The sequence below is a fragment of the Macrobrachium nipponense genome, chromosome 45, assembly GCF_015104395.2.
Source record: "Macrobrachium nipponense isolate FS-2020 chromosome 45, ASM1510439v2, whole genome shotgun sequence".
NCBI classification, from domain to species: domain Eukaryota; kingdom Metazoa; phylum Arthropoda; class Malacostraca; order Decapoda; family Palaemonidae; genus Macrobrachium; species Macrobrachium nipponense.
Window position 1 is genome coordinate 2,078,924 of NC_061105.1, and position 27,988 is coordinate 2,106,911.

Below are 27,988 nucleotides of genomic sequence, written 5' to 3' on the forward strand. Positions count from 1 at the left end.
CGACCACTAAACAGTTCAATTTCCTAGACATTCCTGCCTTTGTGAATATTTCCTTTACACGTTCCTTCTCTTCTTTTCTCCTTCTCTTTGGCCATTTTGCAAAAATGATTCACTTCTCAATCTCTTTATGTACTTCCTTTGACTCCTTTACACCTCGATCTTCCACTTCTTTTAACCCTTTTTACACCTTATTTTTTAATTTTCTATTTCTGTTTCATTATCATCCAATGCTTCTCTCTCCCTCCAAGTGACATATTTTCCAGGTGATTCCTCACATCCCAACATCTACTTCCCCAAATTCCCTCTCCTCCTTCTCCTTCTCCTCCTCCTCCTCCTCCTCCTCCTCCTCCTCCTCCTCCCTCCTCCTCCTCCTCCTCCTCCACAATCACCACAACACTCGACCTCCTCCGTAGCACTCTCACCCTTCCGCTTTCTCCCTCCTCTTCCTCTTGAGTCGACCTCAGCTCCGGCCACAAAGAAGCGCGCAGCTTCAAGCGAAGGCATCTTCACAAGGGGCGTTTTCACAATATGTCCGCCTCCATGATGCTCTCGTCCTCGCCCACGTCCCTGTTCAAGTAGCCCCCAACGAGGTCGTCCAGCCTCTGGGCGGAGACGCCCCTGGGGTGAGCCACTTTGGCCACGAGGTCTTCCTCCGTCAGCATCACGCCTGCTTTGATGGGACGCGCGGCCACTATCGTCTTGCCCAGCTGAGGAGACAGAAGTTTGGACTGAGAAGTTAGGACAGAGAAGTCAGGAATGAGAAGTTTGGACAAAGAAGTTACGACAGAGAAGTCAGGAATGCGAAGTTTGGACAAAGAAGTTAGGACAGAGAAGTCAGGAATGAGAAGTTTGGACAGAGAAGTTAGGACAGAGAAGTCAGGAATGCGAAATTTGGACAAAGAAGTTAGGACAGAGAAGTCAGGAATGAGAAGTTTGGACAAAGAAGTTAGGACAGAGAAGTCAGGAATGAGAAGTTTGGACAAAGAAGTTAGGACAGAGAAGTCAGGAATGCGAAGTTTGGACAAAGAAGTTAGGACAGAGAAGTCAGGAATGCGAAGTTTGGACAAAGAAGTTAGGACAGAGAAGTCAGGAATGAGAAGTTTAGATAGAGAAGTTAGAACAGAGATCGTCAAGTCTTGTAGATTAAAACTTAAGTCTCCATAAGATAGGATAGTCCTTAACTACTATAGCAATATATTCACATCAGCTGTGCATCTGATGTCTAGGCCAGTCCCTTACGACGCTCCTGATTGGCTGTTGATAAGCCAATCACAGGGCTGGAAACGCTCAGTCCACCGAGAGAGTTCACATAGACAGGATGACTGGCTTACCAACAGCCAATCAAGAGCTTGAAACGAAGAACCGCACTGACCTTCGCGTAACAGGACTCCTCAGAGGGCTGGAAGGCCTTGAGAGGGCTTCCCAGGGCAGCCTCCACACATCTGATGGCCTTGACCAACTCCCGGAGGTCGTGGGGTTCCAGGGAACACGAGTGGTCGCTGCCCTTCCAGCTCTTGTTGAGGGTCAAGTGGCGTTCCACCACCTGCAAGAGAGCAGGATGTCAACAAAGTTATAACAGCAATATACTGTAAAACTGATAAAAATCTAATCTTTCAGTAAAATTTACATAGAAAAATCACTGCAATAACGCCAACCTACTGTAATAGTAATCAAGGTATAATTTTTCAGCATATATATAATTATGGACATTAATTGGTTATAATATACTGTAAAACTGATACAAATCTAATCTTTCAGTAAAATTTACATAGAAAAATCACTGCAATAACGCCAACCTACTGTAATAGTAATCATGCTATAATTTTTCCGCATATATATACGTATAATTTACGGACATTAATTGGTTATAATATACTGCAAAACTAATCAAAATCTAATCTTTCAGTAAGATTTACATAGAAAAATCACTGCAATAACGTCAACCTACTGTAATAGTAATCACGGTATAAATTTTCATCATATATATAATTTACGGACATTAATTGATCCATGTTAACAGTTATAATATCACCTTACTGCACACGTTAAAAAAATAAGCCTTTCAAATAATATCATTTGCGGAGAATAATCACTGCACATTGCTCAGATAATAATAACAATAATTAATAAGTATTCCTTCTATTATCAACATGTACACTATCCACAACTCGACATTATCTGGAAGCAGCTGCAGTTCCTTAAAAAAATACATGTAGAAGCACAAAGAACTCCAATATCCGAACATAAATGAAAAGACACAGCCGTGACAAAATACTTGGCATTCAGCCATCTCATTCATATGTATATATACATGTGCGTATGTGTACGTGACAAGCTTCTGAACCCCTTAGCATGAAACATAACATCACTCACCCTAGCACCACGAGCAACGGCAGCTACCGTAATGTGTATGCCCAGTTCGTGACCCGAGTACCCTATGTGGGCGTGCGAGAATACTTGGGCGTAGGTGTCCAGGACCCTCAAGTTGACGTGTTCTGGGGGTGTGGGATACGCGGATGTGCACTGCAGGATCACCAGGGGCGTTGGCGGATCCGTGGCGGCGCTCAGCTCCTCGTAGACCTTGGAAATCCAGGCGATGTCCGACATCCCTGAGAGAGAAAGCGGATGTTGAAATGAGTGAACGAGTAATTGGTTATTGATTTGTAAGTAAACATCACTGACATCAGATCCTGTGGACAAAACTGACCTGTGGATATCTGCAGATGAAAGACCAACTGACCTGTGGAATATCTGTGGGATGAAAGACAAACTGACCTGTGGATATCTGCAGAAGGAAAGCAAACTGGACCTGTGGATCTGCAGATGAAGCACAAACTGACCTGTGGATTTCTGCAGATGAAAGACCAACTGACCTGTGGATTTCTGCAGATGAAAGACCAACTGACCTGTGGATTTCTGCAGATGAAAGACCAACTGACCTGTGGATATCTGTAGGAATGAAAGACCAAAACTGACCTGTGGCATATCTGCAGATGAAAGACAAACTGACCTGTGGATATCTGTGGATAAAGACAAACTGACCTGTGGATTATGCAGATGGAAAGACAAAACTGGACCTGGTGGATTCTTGTGGATGAAAGACCAAACTGATCCTGGATATCTTTATGAAAGACAAACTTGACTTGTGGATATCTGTGGTGAAAGACAAAACTGACCTGTGGTATCCTTTGGATGAAAAGACAAACTGGACCTGTGGAATCTGCAGAGGAAAGGACAAACTGACCTGTGGATATCTGCAAGGGAGAAACAAACCTGACTTGGATATCTGGCAATGAAAGACAAACTGAACTGTGGATATCTGCAGAGGAAAGACAAACTGGAACTGGGGTGGGGATATCTGGCAGAGGAAAGACAACTGACTGTTGGATATCTGCAGAAGGAAAGACAAACTGACCTGTGGATATCTGCAAACGAGAAATGACAACTGACCTGTGGATATCTGCGGATGAAAGACAAACTGAACCTGTGGATATCTACGCTGAGGATGGGAAAGACAAACTGACCTGTGGATATCTGTGGATGGAAAAGACCAAACTGAAAACTGTGGATACTGAGGAGGAAAGACAAACTGGAACTGTGGAATTCTGCACAGAGAAAGACAGACAACTGACCTGGGATATCTGCGAGGAAAGACAAACTGAACTGTGGATATCTGCAGTATGAAAGACCAAACGGCCTGTGGATATCTGCAGATGACAGGACAAACAGAACTGTGGATATCTGAAGATGAAAGACAAACTGACCTGTGATATCGCAGATGAAAGACACACTGACTCTGTGTATATCTGGGAATGAAATACAAACTGACCTGTGGATTTCTGCAGATGAAAGACCAACTGACCTGTGGATTTCTGCAGATGAAAGACCAACTGACCTGTGGATATCTGCAGATGAAAGACCAACTGACCTGTGGATTTCTGCAGATGAAAAGACAAACAGAACTGTGGATATCGTCAGATTGAAAGACAAACTTAAGCCTTTGGATATCTGCAGATGAAAGACCAACTGACCTGTGGATTTCTGCAGATGAAAGACCAACTGACCTGTGGATTTCTGCAGATGAAAGACCAACTGACCTGTGGATTTCTGCAGATGAAAGACCAACTGACCTGTGGACCATCTGCGAGAGAAAGCAAACTGACCTGTGGATATCTGCAGATGAAAGACAAACTGACCTGTGATATCTGCAGAAGAAAGACAAACTGACCTGGGATATCTGTGGATGCAAGACAAACGACCTGTGGATAGCTGCCGATGAAAGACAAACGGAACTGTGGATAATCTGCAGAGAAGACAAACTCGCCTGTGGATATCTGCAGATGGAAAGACAAAACATGACCTGTGGATATCTGCAGAGGAAAGGACAACTTGCCTGTGGATATCTTTAATGAAGACAAACTGAACTGTGATATCTGTGGCTGAAAGACAACTGACCTGTGGATATCTGTGGATGAGACAAACTGACCTGTGATATCTGCAGAGAAAGACAAACTGACCTGTGGATATCTTGCAGAGGAAAGACAAACTGACCTGTTGATTCTGCAGAGGAAAGACAAACTGACCTGTGGATATCTTGCATGAGGAAAGACAAACTGACCTGTGGGATATCTGCGAGGGAATGACAAACTGACCTGTGGATATCCTGCAGAGGAAAGACAAAACTGACCTGTGGATATCTGCAGAGGAAATACACTGACCCTTTGGATAATCTGGCAGATGAAAGACAAACTGACCTCGTGGATATCTGCAAGGAAAGGACCAAACTGACCTGTGGATATCTGCAGAGGAAAGACAAACTGAACTGTGGATATCTGCAGAGGAAAGACAAACTGAACTGTGGATATCTGCAGAGGAAAGACAAACTGACCTGTGGATATCTGCAGAGGAAAGACAAACTGAACTGTGGATATCTGCAGAGGAAAGACAAACTGACCTGTGGATATCTGCAGAGGAAGACAATACTGACCTGTGGATATTCGCAGAGGAAGACCAAACTGACCTGTGGATACTGCAGAAGGAAAGACAAACTGAAAACCTGGGATATCTGCAGAGGAAAGACACTGACCGTGGATATCTGGCAGAGGAAAGACAAACTGACCTGTGGATATCTGCAGAGGGAAAGACAAAACTGACCTGTGGATATCGCAGAGGAAAGACAAACTGACCTGTGGATATCTGCAGAGGAAGACAAACTGACCGTGGATATCTGCACGAGGAAAGACAAACTGACCTGTGATATCTGCAGAGGAAGACAAACCTGAACTGTGGATATCTGCAGATGAAAGACAAACTGACCTGTGGATATCTGCAGATGAAAGACAAACAGAACTGTGGATATCTGCAGATGAAAGACAAACTGACCTGTGGATATCTGCAGATGAAAGACAAACTGACCTAGTGATATCTGTGGATTGAAATACAACTGACCCTGTGGATATCTGCAGGATGAAAAAGACAAACTAACCTGTGGATATCTGCAGATGAAAGACAAACTGACCTGTGGAATATCTGCAGATGAAAGACAAACTGACCTGGGATATTTGCAGATGGAAAGACAAACAGAACGTGGATATCTGCAGATGAAAGACAAACTAGCCTGTGGATATCTGCAGATTGAAAAGACAAACTGACCTGGGATAATCTGCAGCATGAAAGGACAACAGAAACTGTGGATATCTGCAGATGAAAGACAAACTGACCTGTGGATATCTTGCAGATGAAAGACAAACTGGCCTGTGGATATCTGCAGAGAAAGGAACAAACTGACCTGTGATAATCTCAGAGAAAACAAACTGACCTTGACTATCCAAGAAAACAAACTGACCTTGAATATTGTGATAAAGACAAAACTGACCTTGTGGATTATCTTGCGATGAAAGAACAAACAGAACTGTGCGATATCTGCAGATGAAAGAAAACTAGGCCTGTGGATTCTGCAGATGAAAGACAAACTGACCTGCTGGATATCTGCAGGAGGAAAACAAAACTGGACCTGTGGATATCTGTAGATTGAAAGACAAAACTGAACTGTGGATATCTGTGGATGAAAGACCAAACTGACCTGTGGATATCTGTGGATGGAAGACAAACTGACCTGTGATATCTGCAGATGAAAGACAAACTGACCTGTGGATATCTGCAGAGGAAAGACAAACTGACCTGTGGATATCTGCAGAGGAAAGACAAACTGACCTGTGGATATCTGCAGAGGAAAGACAAACTGACCTGTGGATATCTGCAGAGGAATGACAAACTGACCTGTGGATATCTGGCAGCAGGAAAGACAAACTGACCTGGTTGGATATCAGCAGAGGAAAACAAAAACTGACCTGTGGATATCTGCGATGAAAGACAAACTGACCTGTGGATATTCTGGCAGATGAAAGACAAACTGACCGTGGATATCTTGTTGGATGGAAAGACAAACCTGAACCTAATGTGGATATCTGCAGAAGGAAAGACAAACTAGACCTGTGGATATCTTTGCAGGATGAAGGAAAACAAACTGACCTGTGGGGATATACTGCAGAGGGAAAGACAAACTTGGACCTGTGGATATCTTGGATTGAAAGACCAAACTGACCTGATGGATATCTGCAGTTATGAAAGACAAACTGACCTGTGGGATTATCTAGCAGTGACAAGGACAAACTGACCTGTGGATAAATTCTGCAGATGAAAGACAAACTTGACCTGGGATATTGCCGATGAAAGGAACCAAACTGACCTGTGGATATTCTTTGCCTGATGGAAAGGACCAAACTGACCCGGTTGGAATCTTGCGCGATGGAAAGACAAACAGAACTGTGGATATCAGCAGATGGAAAGGACAAAAACTGAACCTGTGGATAATCTGCAGATGAAAGAACAAACAGAACTGTGGATATTTCTGTGGATGAAGACAAACAAAGAACTGTGGATAAATTCTTGCAGATGAAAAGACAAACAGAACCTGTGGATATCTTGCAGATGAAAGGACAACAGAAAACTGTGGATATCTGCAGATGAAGGGACAAACTGACCTTGTGGATATCTGCAAGATGAAAGACAAACAGAACCTGTGGATATACTGCAGATGGAAAGACAAAACAGAACTGTGGATATCTGCGGATAAAGAACCAAACTGACCTGCGGATATGCGTAAGACAAACAGAACTGTGGATATCTGCAGATGACAGACAAACTGACCTGTGGATATCTGTGGATGAAAGACAAACTGACCTGTGGATATCTGTGGATGAAAGACAAACTGACCTGTGGATATCTGTGGATGAAAGACAAACTGACCTGTGGATATCTGCAGATGAAAGACAAACTGACCTGTGGATATCTGCAGATGAAAGACAAACTGACCTGTGGATATCTGCAGATGAAAGACAAACTGACCTGTGGATATCTGCAGATGAAAGACAAACTGACCTGTGGATATCTGCAGATGAAAGACAAACTGACCTGTGGATATCTGCAGATGAAAGACAAACTGACCTGTGGATATCTGCAGATGAAAGACAAACTGACCTGTGGATATCTGCAGATGAAAGACAAACTGACCTGTGGATATCTGCAAATGAAAGACAAACTGACCTGTGGATATCTGCAGATGAAAGACAAACAGAGCTGTGGATATCTGCAGATGAAAGACAAACTGACCTGTGGATATCTGTGGATGAAAGACAAACTGACCTGTGGATATCTGCAGATGAAAGACAAACTGACCTGTGGATATCTGCGGATGAAAGACAAACTGACCTGTGGATATCTGTAGATGAAAGACAAACTGACCTGTGGATATCTGTAGATGAAAGACAAACTGACCTGTGGATGAAAGACAAACTGACCTGTGGATATCTGCAGATGAAAGACAAACTGACCTGTGGATATCTGCAGATGAAAGACAAACTGACCTGTGGATATCTGTGGATGAAAGACAAACTGACCTGTGGATATCTGTGGATGAAAGACAAACTAACCTGTGGATATCTGCAGATGAAAGACAGAGCTGTGGATATCTGCGGATGAAAGACACAAACTGACCTGTGGAGATCTTGCCAAGATGAAAGGACCAAACTGACCTGGTGGATTGTCTGTAGATGAACGACAAACTGACTGTGGATAAAAGACAAACCTGGACCTGTGGAATTGCAGGATTGAAAGACCAAACTGACCTGTGGGGATTATCTGTAGAAGGAAAGAAAACAAACCGGACCTGTGGATAAATCCTGTAGATGCAAAATGACCAAACTGAAACGAAGTGGGATATCTGCAAACTGACCCGTCAAATAGTAACCAATAAAGACAAACGACCTGTGGATATTCTAGATGAAAGGAAACAAATGACTTGTGAAACTATCTGGTACATGAAAGACAAACCTGGAACCGTGGATATCTGTAGATGAAAGACAAACTGACCTGTGGATATCTGCAGATGAAAGACAAACTGACCTGTGGATATCTGCAGATGAAAGACAAACTGACTTGGTGATAAATTCCTGGTAGATGGAAAAGACCAAACTGACTGTGGATATCCTTTTGCGATGAAAAGACAAACTGGACCTGTGATATCTTGTAGATGAAGACAAATGAAACTGTGGACTATTGTAAGATGAAAAGAAAAACACTAACTGTGAAATATCCTGTAGAGAAAGACAAACTGAAACTGTGGGAATATCTGTAGGATAAAGAAAGAAAACTACCTGTGATCTGAGGTGAAAGACAAACTGACCTGTGGATATCTGCAGATGAAAGACAAACTGACCTGTGGATATCTGCAGATGAAAGACAAACTGACCTGTGGATATCTGCAGATGAAAGACAAACTGAACTGTGGATATCTGTGGATAAAAGACAAACTGACCAGTCAATTAGTACCAATAAAAGACAAACTGACCTGTGGATATGACGAGAGGCTTCCCCGTTGCCGCAGCCACCCGCAGGAGAGGCATGTTGTGAACGTCCCCAGATCCCACTTTTAAAAAAGGCACTTCCAGATCGGTCAGAAGTAATACCGACGGCTGGAAATGAAAGAAAGAATTCGTGAGTTTGAGGATTGCGATGGCTACATCGGGTGTTTGCTAAGGAGGGAGTTAGACCAATCTTCAAAAGGATTTGGAGGATGATGATGATGGCGTCAACATTAAAATGGAATAACTGACTTTGAAAATAGCTGTAACAACAAAATTAGATGTTTATAAACGTCATAATTTGTAAGAATTACGTAATCTCAAGGCAGATTTAGGCATAAAAACTACTGTGGATGAGAAGTCGACAATACTGGTACTTTAAAAATGGATTACGTAATTTCAAAAGGGAGTAAAGATAATAAAATTACAGAAACTCCAAAAGTTATCGCAAAAATTCAGGATTACTCCCATGCAAATAAAAACATTATAAAATGGAATTAGACAAGCATGTGACAACAGAGATGAATATGAGAATTAATGCGATGTTATGGAATTACACAGAAGTGATGCATTGACACAACATATCGAAGATTGCGTACAAAGAAATTTAATGAAACCCAAAATTACTGCGTGTAACTTGTATAATACCTAAAATATGTATACGAGTTATACACAGTAATTTTGTGGGTTTCTTTTTCAATCTTCAGAAGAAAACCGAAAGAAGTTTCTGTTTGGATTATTATATTATTATTATTATTATTATTATTATTGTTGTTGTTGTTGTTGTAGATCAAGAGACCACAGTAGGACATGGCTACACTTTCACAGGGCTTACCAGAAGCCAATATGACGAAAGTCATGAACAAGGTCTACGTATTCTTTAGAGTTTAGACTTTGGTCACGAACAATAAAAAGATGAATAATCACAATTCACAATCATATTATGAATATGATGAAGATGAATAATATTATGATAATCATACCGATAATATCTTCTTCACGAGACCCTCATTTTCCCCCTAGACAAATCAAAGAGGTATTTCCTAATCACTGACGCCCCTGGATGACAGTCGAGAGAGTTTACCAAAACCGGCCCTCCCTCGAATTGGTTCTTCCGACCTAATTTCCCTTTGGCGCCCTTCGTAATTGCCTACGAGACCGATCTATCTCGTAACATCCGAGAAATTATAATGATATCTGCGACGGGAGAAGGGAGAAGGGGAATCACTTAAGATGTACTTTGAGTCTTCCATATCATCAGGCGAGAGAGTATTTGAACATTGCGAACCAAGGCTATATAACAAAATACCGCTTGAAGTGGAGAAGAAAGCAGATTTAAAAAAGAACTAAAGACTCATATTCTGCAGTAGCTACGATACTGACGAGAAAACACTAAAAGACAATTATGGAATAATAAAAAGCAACTTATTTTGAAAACGAACACGGTCCCGCCAGAGAGGGAATCATCCCTATGGAAGGCTGTACATAAAACCAAACAAAGTGAAAGCATACACCAGTGGAAGGTTTGCATTATTTTTAACATCAATTCAGAAAAATAAGAAAATTACGTTCCTTCGATATGAAGAAAGGGTTAGCAAAATCCCTACATGGAAACTTGGGAAAGACCAGAATTTTTATTTATTATTTTTTTTTTTCAGGAATCGCATTCACCTCAGTGAATATAAAAAGAGTGTATTCTTAAATCTGAAATTGAAACTGGCCAAACTTGGTTCTACTATATTATTTCTAGATCGGAAATTGGGAGAGAGAGAGAGAGAGAGAGAGAGAGAGAGAGAGAGAGAGAGAGAGAGAGAGAGAGAGAGAGAGAGAACTTCTCCAGCATCCAAAACTTCCTACAGACATATTTTACAACGGAAGAGATGAGGTCTATTCAAAAGGGACTTTCATTTATTTTTTTTTTTTTTGGTTGGGGGGTGTGTTTGTTTACCGCGCTTTCGAATCAATGCACGGCAAACAACCTATTGAGTAGCCTCGATAAAAGGAATTGATCGGTAGCAGTAATCCTGTGCTTGCGAGTCTAAAACCAACCTCGAGATAGTTGTGCATGCGAGTGCATGCGAGTGTTTGCGAGCGTGTGACTGGTGTTATAATAAAAGCTGGTCTTACAGTGAAATCTGGTCTTACAGTGAAACCCGACCTTACAACGAAAACAGATCCTACATTAAAAGCTGGTCTTACAAAGAAAGCTGATCTTACAGTGAAAGTTGATCTTACAATGAAAGTTGATCTTACAGTGAAATCTGGTCTTACAGTGAAATCTGGTCTTACAATGAAAGCTGATTCTACAATGAAATCTTGCCCTACAATGAAAGCTGGTCTTACAATGAAATCTGCTCTTGTGATGAAAACAATCCTACAATGAGATCTTGCCATACACTGAAAGCTGATCTTACAAATTTACGATGAAAGCTGGTCTTACAATGAAATCCGATCTTATAATGAAACCTGACCTTACAATGAAAGCTATCTGTGTAAAACAATGGAAACTAGTCTAACAATGAAAGTTGTTTTACTGTGTAAAACAATGATCATTGGTCTTAGAATGAAATCTGGCCTTATAATGAAAGCTGATCTTATAACAAGATCTGGCCCTAAACTGAAAGCTGATCATATAATGAACAGTGGCCTTACAATGAAAACTGGTCTTACAATGAGATCTGGCCCTACAATGACATTTCATCATATAATGAAAGTTCTTACAATGAAAAATGGTCTTACAATGAAATCTGTCCCTACAATGAAAGCTGATCATATAAGGAGATCTGGCCCCACAATGAAAGCTGATATAAATTGAAATCTGGCCTTACGATGAGATCTGGCCCTACAATGAAAAATGATCATAAAATGAACTCTGGCCTTACAATGAGATCTGGCCTTGCATGACTGCTGATCATATAATGAACTCTGACCTTACAATGAAAACTGGCCTTACAATGAGATGTGGCCCTATGAAAGCTGATCCTACGATGAAATCTGGCCCTACAATGAAAGCTGATCCTACGATGAAATCTGGCCCTACAATGAAAGCTGATCCTACAATGAAATCTGGCCATACAAGAAATCTGGCCTTATAAAGAGATCTGGCATTACAATGATAGCTGATTCATATAATAATAGGTCTTACGATGAAAACTTGTCTTGCAATGAGATCTGGCTCTACAATGAAAGCTGGTTATATAATGAAAGGTCTTACAATGAAAACTGGTCTTACAATGAGATATGGCCCTACAATGAAAGCTGATCATATAATGAAAGGTCTTACAATGAGATTTCATTCTACAATGGAAGCTAATCATATAATGAAAGGTCTTACAATGAGATCTGGCCCTACAATGGAAGCTGATCATATAATGAGAGGTCTTACAATGCGATCTGGCCCTACAAGAATGAAAGCTAATGAAAGGTCTTGCAATGGGATCTGGCCCTACAATGAAACCTGGTCATATGACGAAATGTCTTACAATGCGATGTCGCCCTACAGTGAAAGCTGATCATATAACGAACTCTGGCCTTACAATGAAAACAGGTCTTACAATGCGATATGGCCCTACAATGAAAGCTGATCCTATCTTACAATGTCCATGGCGGAGGCAGTGAGAGGGATATCGAGGTCCCGAGCGAAGTTCTGAAGTTCGACGAACTGGTCCCGGGTGAACTCGAGGTGCTCCTTGTGGCTGCCGTAGGTGTCCGCCCAAGCGTGGTCCGAGTCGTAGGGTCTGTTCAGGGCCTTCGTGTTGAACTTGTCCCCAAGGGACGACTTCTGTAGCTTCACGCAGTCCGCGCCGCATTCCTGGAGGGGGAAGGTCATGAGGATTTATATCTCTCGTTTTTTTTTTTTGTTTTTTTTTTTTTTTTGTGGAGGAAACAAAATAATAAAAAAATTCATTAATTGCAAAAGATTTAAAAGTTTTTTTTTTTGGAGGAGAAAATATATATAAAATTCATATTTGCAAAGATCAAAAAAAAAATTCCTGGACGAGAAAAATATAAATAAAATTCATTATGCAAGATTTTTTTCAAAAAAAGTTTTTTTCTGGAGCAGGAAAATAAATTAAATAAAATTCAAAAGATGCAAATTTTAAAAGTTTTTTTAAAATGGTGGAGAAAATATAAATAACATTCATATTGCAAGATTTAAAAAAAAAAAAATCTGGAGGAGAAAATATAAATAAAATTCATATTACAAGATTTTAACAGTTTTTTTGGTGGAGGAGAAAATATAAATAAAATTCATATTGCAAGATTTTCAAAGTTTTTTTTCTGGAGCAGAAAATATAAATAAAATTCATATTGCAAGATTTTCAAAGTTTTTTTTGGAGGAGAAAATATAAATAAAATTCATATTGCAAGATTTTCAAAGTTTTTTTTCTGAAGGAGAAAATATAAATAAAATTCTTATTGCAAGATTTTCAAAGATTTTCCGGAGGAGGAAATATAAATAAAAATTCATATTGCAAGATTTTTTAAAAAAATTTTCTTTTGGAGAAAATATAAATAAAATTCATATTGCAAATTTTCAAAGTTTTTTTCTAGAGGAGAAAATATAAATAAAATTCAATTGCAAGTATAAATGTTATATTGTTTTAAAGTTTTTTTTCTGGAGGAGATAAATGAAATCTATTACAAGATAAAAGTTTTTTTTTCTGGAGGAGTATAAAAATAATATTCATTCAAGATTTTTTTAAAGTTTTTTTTTCTGGAGGAGAAAAATAAAATAAAAATTACCCTTTTATTTTTTTCTTAAAATGCAAGATTTTCAAAGTTTTTTTTTCTGGAGGAGAAAATATAAATAAAATTCTTATTGCAAGATTTTAAGTTTTTTTTTCTGGTGGAGAAAATATAAATAAAATTCAAATTGCAAGATTTTAAGAGTTTTTTTTTTCTGGAGGAGAAAATATAAATAAAATTCTTATGCAAGAATCAAAGTTTTTTTTTTCTGGAGGAGAAAATATAAAAAAATTATTGCAAGATTTAAAGTTTTTTTTTCTGGAGAAAATAATAAATAAAATTCAAATTGCAAGATTTTAAGAGTTCTTGGAGGAGAAAACGTATAAATAAAATTCTTATTGAAGTTTTTTTTTTCAAAAGTGTGGAAGAAAATATAAATAAAATTCAAATTGCAAGATTTTAAGAGTTTTTTTTTCTGGAGGAGATAATATAAATAAAATTCTTATTGCAAGAATTTCAAAGTTTTTTTTCTGGAGGAGAAAATATAAATAAAATTCATATTGGAAGATTTTCAAAGTTTTTATTTATTTAATTATTTATTGTGGAAATTCGCTCATGAACTGGAATACATAGAATTTAGGCTAAAGGCCAAGCGCTGGGACCTATATATTTGGTCATTCAGTACCGATAGGGAAATTGAAAGTTAAAAAAAAATAAAAATAGAAAAAATAAAAAATAAAAAAAAGGAGTTGCTCTTCTTATTAACTTCTTTCCCTTGGTTTTCCTTATTTAAGTTTTTTTTTAGTTGCTTGCCTTGTTAAAAAAAATCTTTATATATGGTCTCCTTGTTAACATTTTTATATTTTTGCTTTTCTTTTTAGTGTTAATCTACCTTTTCTCTCCTTATTGATTTTTCAAATTTTGCTATCCTTAATTCTTATACCTTTGCTCTCCTTATTAACGCTTATTTTTTAACTTCTTTTAGCCTTTGCTCTCCTTATTAACATTTCTTTTTTTTACCTTTGCTCTCCTTATCAACTTTATTTTTTTATCTCTGCTCCCCGTATTAAGATTTTTCTTTTTTTTTTTACCTTTCTTGCTCTCTTCATCAACTTTTTTTTTATATTTGCTCCCCTTTTAAAAATGCTTTTTTTTTTTACCTTTGATTTCCTTATCAACTTTCTTTTTTTACTTTTATTCCACTTGTCAGTTTTTTTTTACCTTTGCTCTCTTTATCAAATCTATCTTTATCTCTGCTATCCTTATTAATGTTTTATTTTTTACTTTTGTTCCCCTTATTAAAGTTTTCTTTTTACCTTTCCCCTCTTTATCTATTTATTTTTTTTTACCTTTGCTCTCTTTATCTATTTACTGTTTTTTTACCTTTGTTCCTCTTTTTAATGTTATTTTTACCATTGTTCTCCTTATCAATTTTTTTTTTTACCTTTGTTCCCCTTATTTATGTTACTTTTATTTTACCTCTGTTCTCCGTAATAGCGTTTATTCTTACCTTTGCTCTCCTTATCAGCGTCTTGGCCAACTGGACATCTCCCTGGTGGTTTTGGCCAATTTCGGCAATGATGAAACACGGCTGGCCTTCCCCTATGTACCGCCCAGGTACCAACTCTAACGGTTCCATCCCTCACACCTGGAAGAAGTTGCCAAATTTATCATTTTGCAAAAAAAAAAAAAAAAAAAATAATAATAATAATTAAATTAAATTAAAATAAATAAATGGACACAAACATAAAAAGTACAAAATAAAAAAAATATAAATAAAATAAAAAGATAAAATCCTTTCCTCTTCTGGAAAGATGAAATATAAAATTTAGTAGTCCAAAGGCCAATACACGCTGAAACCTAAGACGAGATCTTTCATAGATTAGAAATGTTTGAAATGTGTAACAGGAGGAAAAATTTTTTCCAGTTGCACTATGAAACAAGTGTTAGCATTGAGTGCAAAGTAAGATGGAGATGGAGAATATGGTCGAAGGTACAGTAAAAGGAGTGATAAATACCAGACATCCGGAATTGAAAAAGACAGCATATGTGATGGATATGCTACCCTACACAAGCGTATTATTTTAGACACTATACATTAGCGACAAACACATGTTATTCCAAAATACTCATGAACTTTTAGGCCTCCATAATTCAAGAACACCTGTGTAGGTAACATATTACTACAGTAGATTCACATCAACCGTGCATTTTTTTTGTCTAAGCCAGTCCCTTACGACGCTCCTGGTTGGCTGTTGATGAGCCAACCACAGGGCTGGAAACTCTCAGTCTCTCTCGAGAGTTCACATGGGCAGGATCTATGTTCCACCTCTACTGAGGGATACGTCTTTCAAAATAATCCCTCAGGAGAGGTGGGACATAGATCCTACCCATGTGAACTCTCTCGAGAGACTGAGAGTTTCCAGCCCGGTGATTGGATTATTATAAGCCAATCAGGAGCGTCGTAAGGGACTGGCCTGGACGTCAAATGCACGGCTCATGTGAATCTACTATAGTAAGCACTTGTAAAGCTATAGAAATTTGTAAGTAAAAAAAAAAAAATCTGTCGAAACGACACTTTTTCCTACACCATTATAAATTTCCACAGGCCAAGCGATGGGACCAATGAGGCCATTCAGCGCTGAAAGGGAATTGAGAGTAAGAAGATCTGAAAGGTGTAACAGAAGGAAAGCTTCAAAGCAGTTGCACTATGAACCAATTGTTAAGGGGTGAGGAAAGTAAGATGGAAAAAAGAGAGTATGAACGGAGTTACAGTAAAAGGAATGAAAGGGGTTGCAGCTAGGCGCCGAAGGGACGCTGCAAATACTGTTTAGTAGTCCTACACGTGAGGTGCACTGACACATCAAGGCGAGATTTTATTTCGGTTTATGTATACATTCTCTGGTTTCAGCCATTAACAAAACACTGAAATGCGCCACTAAGGTGAGGGCAGTGTTGCCAATTAGTATGTGTTTACCCTCCAAACTGTGTATAAGACTAACGCAAAACCGTGGAACTAAGTGAAATTAGCGTTCCTATCAAATTGCTCTAATATAAACATATTAGAGAAATTTTATCATTATTGCATTACTTGACAAATAGAAATCACGGAAACAGTTTGTAAATGCATCGGCATATGTGTGAAGCTCCACTAAATTTGCAACGATGGGTGGGAGTGGATTCATTTCAGTGTAGTATCTGATCTCCAGGGGTATACGTATACATAATCCGGATTATGAGACTAGGTTCCTAATGTACTCTATTAGTCCTGGTTCCTAGATGACTGAAAATCAAAGCGTTGGGATTCGATTCCCGTGAGAATGGGATCGAAACCAAACTCCTCATGATATAGTCTAAGTCTCTATGAGATTGTGTATACATAACACACACACACACACACACACACATACACACATCCATAGTGAAACACATTCTTCGTGTTTTGCCTTGAATGGTTAAGAAAAAGCCACCGTGTGTAACGAAGTTGAAGTAAGTAAATGCAGATGAGCTCCTGTTCTATATTTACTCACTGAACTCGGTTGTATACAGTATTTTCTTCGGAACAAAAACACACAAATATATAGTTTGTATATACATGTATGATGCGCGTGCATATGACGTACGTGTATGGCTCCATAGCAAAAACCACCCAGCTCCCCCTCGGCTCCAAGCTTCTGCACCGCAAATAAGCAAGTGCGTCTGTCTTTAAAGTTACCAGCACTGCTTGAATAACAATGCCATCACTGGCACATTAAACGCCTCTAATAGAAATGAAATATTAAAAAAAAAAAAAAAAAAAAAAAAAAAAAAAAAAAAAAAAAACCTGGACGCCAATTCTGCCGCTCCCCCAACCCACCTTCAGCCCATGGAGGAAAAGACACCCCTCTCCACAGTCCCTATCATGATCAACTGCCAACACCATCGGCCTACTCCAGCCCCCTACCAACCACCCCCTCTGGCGCGTTCCATTAGCGAATTCCCGGATCCATCGTGGTTTTCTATAACGGAGAGAGATGGATCGATATGAGCCATTTGTCCTCTCTCTCTCTCTCTCTCTCTCTCTCTCTCTCTCTCGTTACCTCAACAGGCACACAGATTTCACAGTTTGAATTTTTTCACGTCATGTGAACAATCGTGTCCCCGAGTCCATTTTTCAGTCGAAGCACTCCACCACCTATTGCAAGATGCACTCCCGGTGACTGGGCTTGAAATTGCTAATAAAGCTGATTTCTAATAGAGCTGGACTCCACTGAGAATTGGTTTTATGTGTTTTCATCTCAGTTAAATTATTTAACGAGAGAGAGAGAGAGAGAGAGAGAGAGAGAGAGAGAGAGAGAGAGAGAGCAGGCTGCAGGAGCAGATTGGCCTGAATCAAGGATGCGAGTTATCAGTCAAGATTAATCTTTTTTTCACGGGCAATATTCGATTGCGTTCATATCTTTCTATACAGAAAATTCAATTAACGTAAATGCTGCAACGCTAGCTAGTCTCGTTAATCAGTCAATCAACGCTTAACCGACAAAAAAATATCACTACATCAGACCTTGTTTGCCGTAAATCATCTGGGAAGAGAGGAGGTCCAAGGAATCCTATTCAAACATTGTAGAAGATGAGGGTAAACCATGATCACCGAAGGAGACAGACCTCCCCCCTGACTCTCAACCCCACACCATGACCCACACGAAAGAGCCCTCCACTTATTGCTCTAGAGTGGGGAGGGTAACACTTCAGCCTAGCGCTTTCACATGAACCACCAACCCAGCTAGCTATTGGCCATGAGAGCAATCATACCTTGAAAATATTACACAACGCTTCGTCGTGTATCATGTTCTCTGTCTCGATTCTATCTGTCCTAGCTCTATATGTCCTTAGAAGGGGTCAGTGTATTTGAATTGCCGGCAAATAGCCGAATAAATATCCATTCTGTATCAATAATTTAATATTTTTTCCCCTAGACGTAGCAAGACAGTCTACAGGTATTGTCACATAACCGTTCTTTTATTTGTGGATATGGTACCTACACTACTCATAATATTATCACAATAAACTATAGTGTTAATGAAGTGTTGTATAATCTAGTGTTTCAACCCATGCAGTCTGTGTAAGAGATTGTAAAAAACACCTTTCTTGAGCGGTGGAGGCAACACCTACGCGCCCATATGTCAGTCTACCACTGGGAACCCTAGACCTTACCTTCACTAACCTTGGTACCTCGGTCAAGTTACCAGTTAAATATTAATTTATAACGCTGATTGCACTTACTAATAAGATGGTATTGTGCATATTTGCGAATATATGATGTTAGTATTTCCTTATAAATATCATATACTTACAAAAACACCACTTGAACAAACAAACCCAATTTATTCACACATATATATATAGAATCTACCGGTCACTTATTACCAGATACGCAATGTAACTGCTATATATATATATATATATATATATATATATATATATATATATATATATATATATATGAGACCACGAAAAATATAGGTAGTAGTCAATTTCACAATCACTGCTTTGTAATTCTGGGATACTGTGTAATTTCGATATTCCAAGAAATGAAAATAATTCATTTCATCCGTAGTATACATGGCCTAGGATTTATACAAATTACCACTCTAGAGTTACAAACGTAAAACCTACACTTTGTTGATTATATCCTTCGTCGCATAGATTTCAAAATAGCACTTAATATCTTTTTTATTGCTTTTTGATACGAACTGCGTGGCGGCCTGTGGATATCCAGAAACCTTGACCAATAAACACTAAAATCCAAACGTATCGACACCAGCACTGAGAAATTAATATCCTGTGCAGTGCTCAAGGCAGACGCTTCCTCTGCGGGGGAAGTAACCGCCCTCACGGAGTATATTTCTTCACCGTCAGTATCACCGAATCAAAAGACGACATATTAGCGGCTCGCGGGCCATAGTCCAAACTGTTTTCTCTGGACCCTTTGTTCCGCGCGCTTCCCTCTCCCTCCAGCTTCCAAAACCACCTGTGCCACACAACCCGACGGTCGCGACGATCCTCAAATTGACGAAAATACCACACGCAAACGATCACCGAATAATGTATTACTGACCTGAGGGCGTGACTGTTTGTTTACATCGAGAGGCAACGGCGGCAGCATCCACGCAAGTCAGCTGGCCCGAAGGTGCGCCGACAGTAGATGCTCGACACCTTTAAGAAAACGACTTTCCATTCCCGGTTCCGAAATTTCAACCTTGAAACTTTTTGCCAAACGCAGAAGAGGAGGAATGCGACTCTTGTTTCGTCATCTGAGAATTGGCTGTTCGGTTTTCGAACCGGCAAACAGCCTTGTTTGAGTTAACGAGGCCCGGTATCCCTTCATTGATCCTGTTAGTGTCGTCGGCCGCCGCAGCCGCTGGTCGCGGCGCTAGTGTCGTTCCGCTGTGTGTGTGCATATCGGGGGGGACGAACATGCTCCTGTTGCAATCTCGTCCGTTTTTACACCTTCAGTAGTTTCTGGTGAGTTGAAATGCGAGGACGAGGGATTTCTGGCCAGAGTTTGGCAGCGGGTTTTGCTTAATCGTGTTCCGTCGTCAAATGGCGGCGATCTTTGTTCCCTGCGGCCAGGTCGTGAGTAGAAGACGAGGTTTCGTGTTAAAGGGGTTATCTTTCGAGGTTACGTGTTAAAGGGGTTATCTTTCTGCATTATTGATACGATTTTTTTATTTTTGCTTTGTTTAGGCACAAACAATTGTGTGTAAAGGCTCTGACCTATTATCTTACTATTACTTCTTAAATTGTGAGTGAATGCACGTAACCAGACAGAACAGTTCGAACACCAGAATTGTTGGTGGATTTGCATGCAACACCGTTGCAAATTACCTGTTAATGACTGACTGCAGAGCTTATGACACAGGGGGTGGGTCCAAGTAAACCCGAATTTTAGAATTTTCCGGCAATTTGGCAGTAGGCCTAAGCCCCCAGTGGTCTCTGGAAACCTTGAAAAACAATGACTCACTGTTAATATTGACTAAGCCCAGGCCGGCCAGTCAGCCGTGTTTGTGTATATATACTCTTTGTTTCCCCGTCAGATAGGAAACTACCTCACTACCATTAAACGTAAAATATCCAAATATATATGGAGGATATACTGGTCACTTTTTACCAGCTACCTATGTAGTAATTATTAACCACAATGACCTCATTTAACTTCTCGCATTCTTCCAAATATGTCTTTATCAGGAAGCTGTAAAATGAACACCTTTATAGACGATTTTGTAAACAGTGCCTACAATTTCACAAAAATGTAACGATTATTGTAAAACTGTTATCAATTAGATCAAAAGAAGGTTCTGCTAGAAGTGTATTCAGTCACAGGTTACGTGGAAATTTTGTAACGACACGTCTAGTCTGAGGTAGGTAATGACATCACCCTCAGGTTTAGTGACCCTCGACCCCCTAAAAACGGCAATGAGGTCAAAAGCAAAGCCTTTTATCGTTATTTTTACCTTGCAATTCAATCGAATCGCTCATTAGCCTAAAATTAATACAAGGAAATTAGTAAACGATGGTATTGCATCATATCATTAGTGTACGCTTAGCACTAGGCCTATGGCGAAGAAATAGATTTCATTCTGTTGCATCATTGTGAATGTTATCCTACCTATGATGAGAAAATGAATCTTAATCACGCAGACACTCACGCAATGGGGGGTGAGAGGGGGTTGGGGCGGGAGGGCGAAAAGGAAAGAATTTGGTGCAGTCTGGTGGCTAAAAGATAACGGAAGGTTTTGAGACACACACCCACACACAAAACACACCCCTGTACCTGTAGACACACACCAAGTCTTTTGAATGCATCAGGTGTATAGGAGGCCATGCTGGCAAAAGCGTACTTTAATGGGTTGATTTGTGGATGACCTGCGGCGTTGTGACACCAGATGGATGAATCGGTCATATTGGTGCCATTATGTAAGCTTATTTCAGGAGCGTATTATCTATAGGTCTAGACTTATAGAGTCGTTTATTCGGCCGTTATATGTTTATTTTTTCTCATATATATATAAGGATAATATATATATATATATTATATAATTATTATATATATTATATGTACTATATATATAATATATATATATATATATATATCTATATATATATATATAATATATAATATTAATAGTTTTAGGTATAAATCATTATATATATATATATATATATATATATATATAATATTTATAACTCATATAAAGGCCTATAAATAGATTTTATATATATAAACATATATATATATAGATATAATATTATATATTAAGATATCAATAGACTGTATGTGTGTGTGTGTGTGTGTGTGTTTATATATTTATAGAAACACAGTTTAACACATAACGGCCGAACAACAGATTTTAAAGGCCTAAGACAATAGACCATAATATATTATATATATTATATACATATTGTAAAGTTTAGGCCTATTATCCTGGTATATATTCAGTTCTATTCCTTTAGTCTGTGCCTCTCTCCTGTCCACATTCCGTAACATAAGAACATATGAGCTAAAGAGTGACTATAAATCTTTTGCATCCCAAACGAAAAATATCGTAACTCCCATAGAATAGGAGAGTCTACCTCTTTTTAAAATTTACTTTCCTCTTGTATGATCTTCACTTAGGCGCCAATCGGTTTTTATCTGTAAACAAGTTATGTGTTTCACCATGCATATGGATAACGTATTCTGAACATTATTTTATATAGTATTAAATAATAGAGTGCTGGAGAACTTGTCACTTCTTGGAAACATTGAGAGAGAGAGAGAGAGAGAGAGAGAGAGAGAAAGCGGGTTGAGGGGATGGATGGCTGTTTTGCTTCAAGTTACTCGTTCAACATATTATACTTTTCATGAAAATTTATGTTAATATAAAATTTCATGTATTACGAAAGAACTCGATGTCTGCGCAACTAGGCCCATATCACTTGGGAAATACAGTAGAGTTCCTTTACAGACAGCACTATTTTTTCCCCTTCCTGTCCATTTTTTTTCCTTCTCTCCGTTGTTTGATGAATCGAGTAACGTTAAAGGGGATGTCCTCTTCTCAAATCCGTTTTCTCGATGATTATCGGAAGCTTAAAGCAGTATGAGATAGTACGCTAGTACCATAATCGTTTTAGGGACTATATTTCACAACACTGTGAATGTTTCCCGCATGTATTTTTTTTTAAATTTATGTTCTACAGGCATATGCATCAAAGGAGTCTTTATTTTTTTTTGATAAATCAGCACAATGATCTGGTTTTAGATCGAATTTTTTAAAGAATATTCGTTGTTTCTAACCGAACTGACCTCTACCAGACCTTGAAGTTATCCATTAAGGAATTATCATAAACGTTTCTCGTTGACCTTACCTTTTTTTTTTCCTGCTACAGCTGATGATTCACGAACAAATGATTCAATCAATTATGACACTGAACGCAGATAACACTTTGAAACGCCTTGGGTAACGCATGATTCAACTTGAAGAGAGCCGGTGCATATTTCAAACACGGGTCAATTATGCACAGGGGTGTTGCGACTATCTTAACAGACTCTTAGGCGTATTAAATTCGTTCACTTTGATAAATATAACGCTTCATTACGGCGTATAAATGGTTAAACGAACACTTATTCTTTGATATTGGTGACGGTGAGTCTATATTAACGACACTATCTGTAAGCACTGCCGTGGATATAAGCCAGGTTTGAAGTGAGCCTTGGCGGGACGTTGAAGTGGAGAGAGAGAGAGAGAGAGAGAGAGAGAGAGAGAGAGAGAGAGAGAGAGAGAGAGAGAGAGATGAGAGGGAGGTACGAAAGTCATTGTAAACTAATACTCCGGGGGAGATCATACTTCACATGTGTGTTAAACGAAAAATGTACGTGATTTTACAGGGGTACGAAACGGTTCTTTCCGTGTCGTGTTTGCGGCGATATTCAAATATTTAAACCGCCATTGAAAGCGGTCGGCTTGACTGCAATATATCCATTACAGTTCAGTTTTAGATACAGTTTCAGTTTTATGTACGGTTCGTTTTTAGATTTGTTTAAATGAATCATGAATTCAGTATTACATTTACACTTCGCTTTTGTTTTTTGTTTTTTATGTATTCCCATTATTTCATATTAGGTACGCCACTTTATCATTGTTTAAAATTTGAATAAAACAAATTTAGTTGAAATATTTTTCGTTACATTGTGGTAAATTTGGCCCGAAATTTGAAATTAATAATGAGTAAATATGAAGCTTTTGTTTCAACTTGCCTCTTCTGGGATTAAGTTTTTATTACGTTATTTAATAATATTCTGTTTTGCTACTGATTTGTTTATGATGATATCATTAGTGGGTAGCGTTGTCACAGTGGTATTTTTGCTTTATTTAGACTGGTCAGGTACACACACACACACACACACACACACACACACACACAACACACACACACACACACACATCATATATATATATATATATATATATATATACATATATATATCATATATATATATATATACATATATATATATATATATATATATATATATATATATATATATATGCGTGTGTGTGTGTTTGTTTTGCCAAGCGCCTTACCTCTAAAGGAGTTCTTAGGTTAGTTCGTGTTTAAACTCTTTGCAAGTGTGGGATGAGGTTGTTAGTACTACAAAATGTACATAATGCAGTCCTTACGTCAACGCACTCGGGATGTTATGAAGAAACTTTAAAACACCGAAGTTTTTAATATCAGTCACGGGCATTTCCCGTACTCGGTAGTCAAACTATGATTTTTATGTTGTTTTTGTTGACCCAGAGACACCTTGCTGCAAGTAGTACGAAATTTTTTTGAGGAATGATAGTATACAGGTAAATCTGCGTTAGACTAATTGTTTATTTAAAGGGTTTGGAAGCTCATCATACGTAGTTTGTCGTACTAGTACTAACTTAGGATAAATATTCTCCTAAAGAGAATTTCAAATGAACAGCGAGAGAGAGAGAGAGAGAGAGAGCATCGTATTACGACCTCCCGGGGTGTGTGGTCTGTAAGTCTAACGTTTCGTCTGTAAATATAGTTGGTGCTGGACAAATCTGAGCCTATTAAGACTTTGAGGCGTTATTAAATTAATATATATCGTGTTATTATCATCTAGTTATCATTATTGCTAACGTTTAAAATCAAGGTTTCTATTTTAGAAAAAAAGCTTATAATTAATCGGTCATCTGTATCTTCGCTCGTATATTTTGTCTGAAATTCCGTATCTTCAGCTTTTCATCAGTTATATAGGCCTATTTTTTAAAAGGATTTTCTCGACATATACTAATCTTTGATCGTTCAAATTGCTGTCTTTCCTGACAAATGGCCTCTCACTACGTCATCACCAGTGCGTATTAGTAATTAACTATGCGTGGGTGGGAACCATGTGACGTTAATACCTTATAGATCTACGTATATCCATAGACTATATTAATCAGCTGTCTTGCAAATATGTGGTGATTATTCTAGCCTTACGCTTAACGTGTTGTAAAAATGTATTGTTAGGAAGCACAGTTATTCATATAGACCTATTCATGCTTCTAGCAAATTTTGTCCTACGATCTGCCATGAGCTCAACGCTTACACACCTGTCAAGGTCTCTTCAAATCTTAATCGTCTTGACAGAGTAGACTAAAACACTTGTCTAGTGTCACACGTCCGTACCCACATTCCGAAGAAAGCACATTTATCTGTTTGTATCTTGGTCAACTCGCCTTTTCGACTGAGCTGCGTTTATACGAGGCTGTGCTTGTGTTATATTTTATAGCTCCAGTAACAATATAAAACCAAAAACCCTTTTTATGAGAAATATATATAGTCGTGCTTCTCGCTTTCAAATGAAAGAAATTTACCATAAACTCTAGCGTTTCTTAAGCCAACAACCCTAAGAATAACGTCTTCCAAAGACCACAATATTGCTTATGGTTTAAATATTTCGTGTGGCTGAACAGACTGACGTTTTTCAGGATAGGTGTGGAGACTTTAGTAAGAAACGATCAAGAATTTGTTGCCACTATGTTACGTATGAATGCTTACTACTGTTGTACTGTATATAAAATACACGATAGAACCACATTCGTGTGCTTGCTGTGGAATGAGCTGGAAGTGTGTAGACTTTAGAGTGAATTGCTAATTCTCTCCTGCCTTCCCTTACACCTCCTCTTTTCATTAGTACATTGTGACGGATTAGGTATTGTTCTCCACCCCTGGAGTGCTTCTCTAATCAGTCGACGAGCAACCTGATTCAGAATTGAATGCTTAGGTCTGAAGTGGCTCGCCGAAAGGGGAGAATATCACGTCATCTTATGGTAAAAGTCGTCCATTCTTTCCACATTTCTTGTCTTGACAGATGACTCTATTGGCAGGCTCCGTGTCACTTGAGGAGAGCGATTGGTCACGCTATAAACAAGCCCAAGGCAAAACAGATGCCAAGTTGCATGAGCAGCTGATGAGAAGTTTGCGTGGGAAGCAGACTTTAAAAGGTTATAGGTGGAAGGAGCAAGACCCGTTATTATGAAGTAGCGCTAGACTAATGGTACCGTGGTGGCCTTAACGTCGGTGTGTCATTCGCTTTATAACCACTTGTGGCTACTTTGCAATGTGGTTTAATCGGTGTGTGTGTGTGACTTGAAGCGCAAGCAATCTAGTTTGTGTTTGTATTGTGAATTATACTAACATTTTCAGCTAGATATGGCGACTAAGTTACGCGATTTTTTTTTTATTATTTTTCTCTCTAGTTACATATTTCCTTTGACAATAATCACTCAGTGGCGTGATGGGTATGGACGTGGCCTACCACCTCGGGGGACGCGAGTTCGATTCTCGGGCATTCCGCCGAGGGGTTAGAGATGTGTATTTCTGGTGATAGAGATTCACTCTCGACGTGGTTCGGAAGTCACGTAAGCCGTTGGTCCCGTTGCTGAATAACCGCTGGTTCCATGCAATGTAAAAACACCATACAAACAAACAAACAAATCCTTTGACAATACTTCTCACAGTCATTGGTGTCCGGTAAGTGTGACGAGGTCCAGCAGAATTGAGAAGCTTGGTGTGGACCCCTGATCTCTATCAGTAACTAAATCAGTGTGAGAGAAAACAGCATGAGTTAACACCTGTCTTGACTTTTAGCTGTCCTGATTAATATTACGCTCGTATCACTTCAAGATTTCACTTCGGTAATTCATTTTCTTCGTTTTTCTGATATGTACTGATGTCATGGCGTGTCCCAACAGATGTAGTTTGTTTATTTTTGTCTTTTTCTTTTTTGTACTGATCAAATGGCTGCATTTTAATTCCACGATTGTTTTACATAGGGGCATTTGAAACTAGTTGGTATCTGCTGCTCCATTTTTCTCGTCGTCAAATTTAGCTGTTTCTGTTGCAATTTTGTGCTAAATGCCTCTATATATATATATATATATATATATATATATATATATATATATATATATATATATATATATATATATATATGTGTGTGTGTGTGTGTGTGTGTGTGTGTGTGTGTCTGTGTCTGTGTCTGTGTCTTGTGTATAGGTATATGTATTCTTTGAGTTTAATTTTATCTATTCATTTATAAGAATTTTCATCCCAACTTCTTACCTCTTTTGCAGGGGGCGTGTTGTGTGCGCTAGTGAATACGAACGGAGAAGACTATATGGATTCTCTTGAATCATGGTGTCTTCGAAGTTCAGGGTGAATCGCGACCCTTTCGAGGGGCGAAGAATCCCCCTTCTCTGAAGAGCTGCATTCCTGGCCAACCCTTGACGCCTGACTGAGAAGACTCGACTGAAAAACAAAAGGTAAGTGAACTGCGAGTTGTCAGTTTTCGTGGAAGTTTAAGGTAAGTAGTATTATTGTGCTGTTGTCAGTGATTCTTGTCCACGTGGCTTTGCTTGTTTTCAGGGCAGTGGGTCGTAAGGGTTTTTCGTCAATTCTTGTTATGCCCTTGGGGTTCTTAAAAACGCGTGAATTTTCAGTGTTCTGGCAAATGAAGTTAATCTTTCCAGTTTTGAAATTATGAAACGCGAGTTGATGGTGGAATACTTTTTTTTTTGTGGATTTTCGATCAAGTCGTGATTCTGAAGAAACTTCATTAGCAGTTTATTAAACTTGATGGGCAAAGAATTCGCCATTTTGTTGGCTGATTTTAATTTATATATATATATATATATATATATATATATATATATATATATATATACATACATATGTAATACATTTCTATATATATATATATATATAATTATAATATAATATATAATATTAATATATATATATAATAATATACATATTATATATATATATATAATTATATAATATATATAATAATATAT

At 38.4% G+C, this 27,988-nt stretch overlaps 2 protein-coding genes across 8 annotated transcripts in view; both read right to left on the minus strand.

Annotated features, from left to right (window-relative positions):
* LOC135214271 (transforming acidic coiled-coil-containing protein 3-like) overlaps positions 1 to 27,988 on the minus strand; it is a 392,152-nt gene that overhangs the window by 236,219 nt on the left and 127,945 nt on the right. The window lies entirely within an intron of this gene.
* Positions 365 to 27,391, minus strand: LOC135214269 (sialic acid synthase-like). 3 transcript variants are annotated; one of them, XM_064248383.1, is made up of 7 exons: positions 27,255 to 27,391; positions 15,121 to 15,258; positions 12,517 to 12,732; positions 8,909 to 9,032; positions 2,374 to 2,609; positions 1,373 to 1,543; positions 365 to 707 (listed from the first exon to the last, which is right to left on the minus strand). In XM_064248383.1, the coding sequence occupies exons 2-7, from the start codon at positions 15,247 to 15,249 to the stop codon at positions 522 to 524; spliced, it is 1,062 nt and encodes a 353-aa protein (XP_064104453.1). In that variant the 5' UTR covers positions 15,250 to 15,258; positions 27,255 to 27,391; the 3' UTR covers positions 365 to 521. The 3 variants fall into 3 exon arrangements, with proteins under 3 accessions (XP_064104453.1, XP_064104451.1, XP_064104452.1); XM_064248381.1 differs by lacking the exon at positions 27,255 to 27,391 and adding an exon at positions 19,708 to 19,855; XM_064248382.1 differs by lacking the exon at positions 27,255 to 27,391 and adding an exon at positions 19,266 to 19,693.

Excerpts from the sequence above, each read along its gene's own strand:
- LOC135214269 (XM_064248383.1), bottom strand. The coding sequence starts at position 15,249 with ATGGAACCGTTAGAGTTGGTACCTGGGCGGTACATAGGGGAAGGCCAG. Across the intron at positions 12,733-15,120 it reads CGCTGATAAGGAGAGCAAAG|GAATGCGGCGCGGACTGCGT; the intron begins GTAAGAATAAAC and ends TTCCCCCTCCAG. Across the intron at positions 708-1,372 it reads AGGAGTCCTGTTACGCGAAG|CTGGGCAAGACGATAGTGGC; the intron begins GTCAGTGCGGTT and ends CTGTCTCCTCAG.